The 1,938-nt window shown below is 42.9% G+C and overlaps 1 protein-coding gene across 1 annotated transcript; it reads left to right on the top strand.

The window, feature by feature from the left end:
• The first annotated feature begins 1,113 nt into the window (after positions 1–1,113).
• LOC137398261 (uncharacterized) lies at positions 1,114–1,497 on the top strand. The gene has a single exon (XM_068084369.1). The coding sequence runs from the start codon at positions 1,114–1,116 to the stop codon at positions 1,495–1,497; it is 384 nt and encodes a 127-aa protein (XP_067940470.1).
• The last annotated feature ends 441 nt before the right edge of the window (positions 1,498–1,938 follow it).

The following is a 1,938-nucleotide window of genomic DNA, read 5'->3' as shown; positions in this document are numbered from 1 at the left end:
TGGTGAAACGGTAACTCAACAGCAAGTAGTCAGTGAAGTTACTGGTAACAGAACAGTTCGAGTTCTAGGTGTACTATGGAAACCTGAGGAAGACACAGTACACATTGGATCAAGTATCAACTTTTCTGTAAAAAGAAAACGTCAATATACCAAAGAGGCCCTCACCGCTAAAACTATTTGTGCAGCAACTCCCTTAACATTCACCAAAAGAATGGTTCTTGAGCAAGTTATGGAAATTTATCACCCACCTGGATTTGTGAGTCCTTTCACACTACAAGCTAAATGTCTTCTTTGAAAGACTTGGGTTCAGGATCTCAAGTGGGATGAACCTTTGCCAGAAGAGCTTAGATCATTGTGGGTGAAGTTCTTTGTACAGTCAGTAACACTGCGAGAGCGTGGTTTCCAACGCTGCATGAAACCTGAAAATGCAGTTGGAAAACCTACACTGATCATATTTTCAGATGGAAGTCAAGTTGCCTATGGGTTTGCTGCATATGTTCGCTGGAGGCTAGACAATGGATAATACTGGTGTCGACTCATCTGTGCTAAAGGCAGAATAGCACCAATGAAAACTAGGTCAATCCCACAGTTGGAACTCAATGCAGCAGTGCTTTCTAAGAGAGCACACAGGGTACTGGAAGAAAAGATGAGGTATGAATTTGATCAAGTGGTCCACCTCATAGACTCTGAAACGGTTCTCAACATGGTAAACAAGGTCTCAACACACTTTAAAACTTATGAAGGTGTCCGTGTTGGGTAAATACAAGCAGCCACTAATGGAGACATGTCTAGTTGGTTTTGGGTCAATGGAAAAGCTAACATTGCAGACTGGTTTACCAGACCCAAGCTGTTGCAAGACTTGCATGAAAAGTCAGGATGGTGGAGAGGCCCAGCCTTTCTCTATACAGATTTAGATAGCTGAGAGATTCAGCCTTGCATGTCTTTCTCCAAAGAAGAAAACATTGTTGAGCAGTCCTCTGCTTTTGCAGCATCAACTAGTTTGTTGCAGACCAGTCTTCTTTATGAGACTACAAAAGATTCAGTAGTGTTGTCAGACTTTAATGGACAGTAGCACGAGTCAATAGTGTCTTCAAGCAAAGATCATTCAAAGGAATGCAAACAAAGCATATCACAACTGAAACCTTGGAAGAAGCTCGCAGGCTGCTAATAAAAGATGTACAATCTACAATGAGTGACCTTAAGAGCACAAACAAAGGTCGGTATAAACAACTTAAAACTATCAAAAACGAGCATATGATCTGGGTTATTGGATCGAGACTAGTTCGCCATAATCCATTAACAGATGATGCTCCGCAAAGGCTGTTGCCTTGCAATCATGAGTATACTGGACTTCTCATGAGAAATGCTCATGAAGTAAGTGGCCATAGAGACAGAGATGGTACATTGGCCAGATTCAGGGGATCCTTTTGGACTCCACAGGGAGCTAAGCTCGCAAAAACAATGAAGAACAGCTGTCAACTACATTATGTCGAGTGAAGGATGCCAAGCTACTTGTCCAACAAATGGGACAGTTACCACTGGAACGACTCAAACCAGTACCTCCATTCAACAACACAATGGTGGACCTTTTTGGTCCTTACCTAGTGAAAGGAGAGGGGCAAAAGCGAACTAGTCGCAAGGCATGTGGAGTTCTCTTTACAGATCTCTACTCCAGAGCATTGCACATTGAAGTGGTATTTGGTTATGACACCGACTCTTTTTTATGGCACTGACTCGCTTTGCTTCAATCAGAGGTTGGCCGGAGAAGATATTTTCTGACCCTGGTACCCAACTAATAGAAGCTGAAAAGGAGCTTGCTACAGCTTGGAAGTTGTTGGATTAGGACACTGTGTACAAGATGAGTGTGAGAAAGGGAACACTGTGGACTTTTGGTCCAGCCGATAGCCCATGGCATCAAGGTGTTGTAGAAACACTGGT

The sequence above is a fragment of the Watersipora subatra genome, chromosome 6, assembly GCF_963576615.1.
Source record: "Watersipora subatra chromosome 6, tzWatSuba1.1, whole genome shotgun sequence".
NCBI classification, from domain to species: domain Eukaryota; kingdom Metazoa; phylum Bryozoa; class Gymnolaemata; order Cheilostomatida; family Watersiporidae; genus Watersipora; species Watersipora subatra.
Note: the sequence above shows the minus strand (reverse complement) of the source record. Positions and strands in the feature narration are given on the sequence as shown.

What these genes read in the sequence shown, in the direction of transcription:
- LOC137398261 (XM_068084369.1), top strand. Translation starts at nt 1,114, where the DNA reads ATGCAAACAAAGCATATCACAACTGAAACCTTGGAAGAAGCTCGCAGG.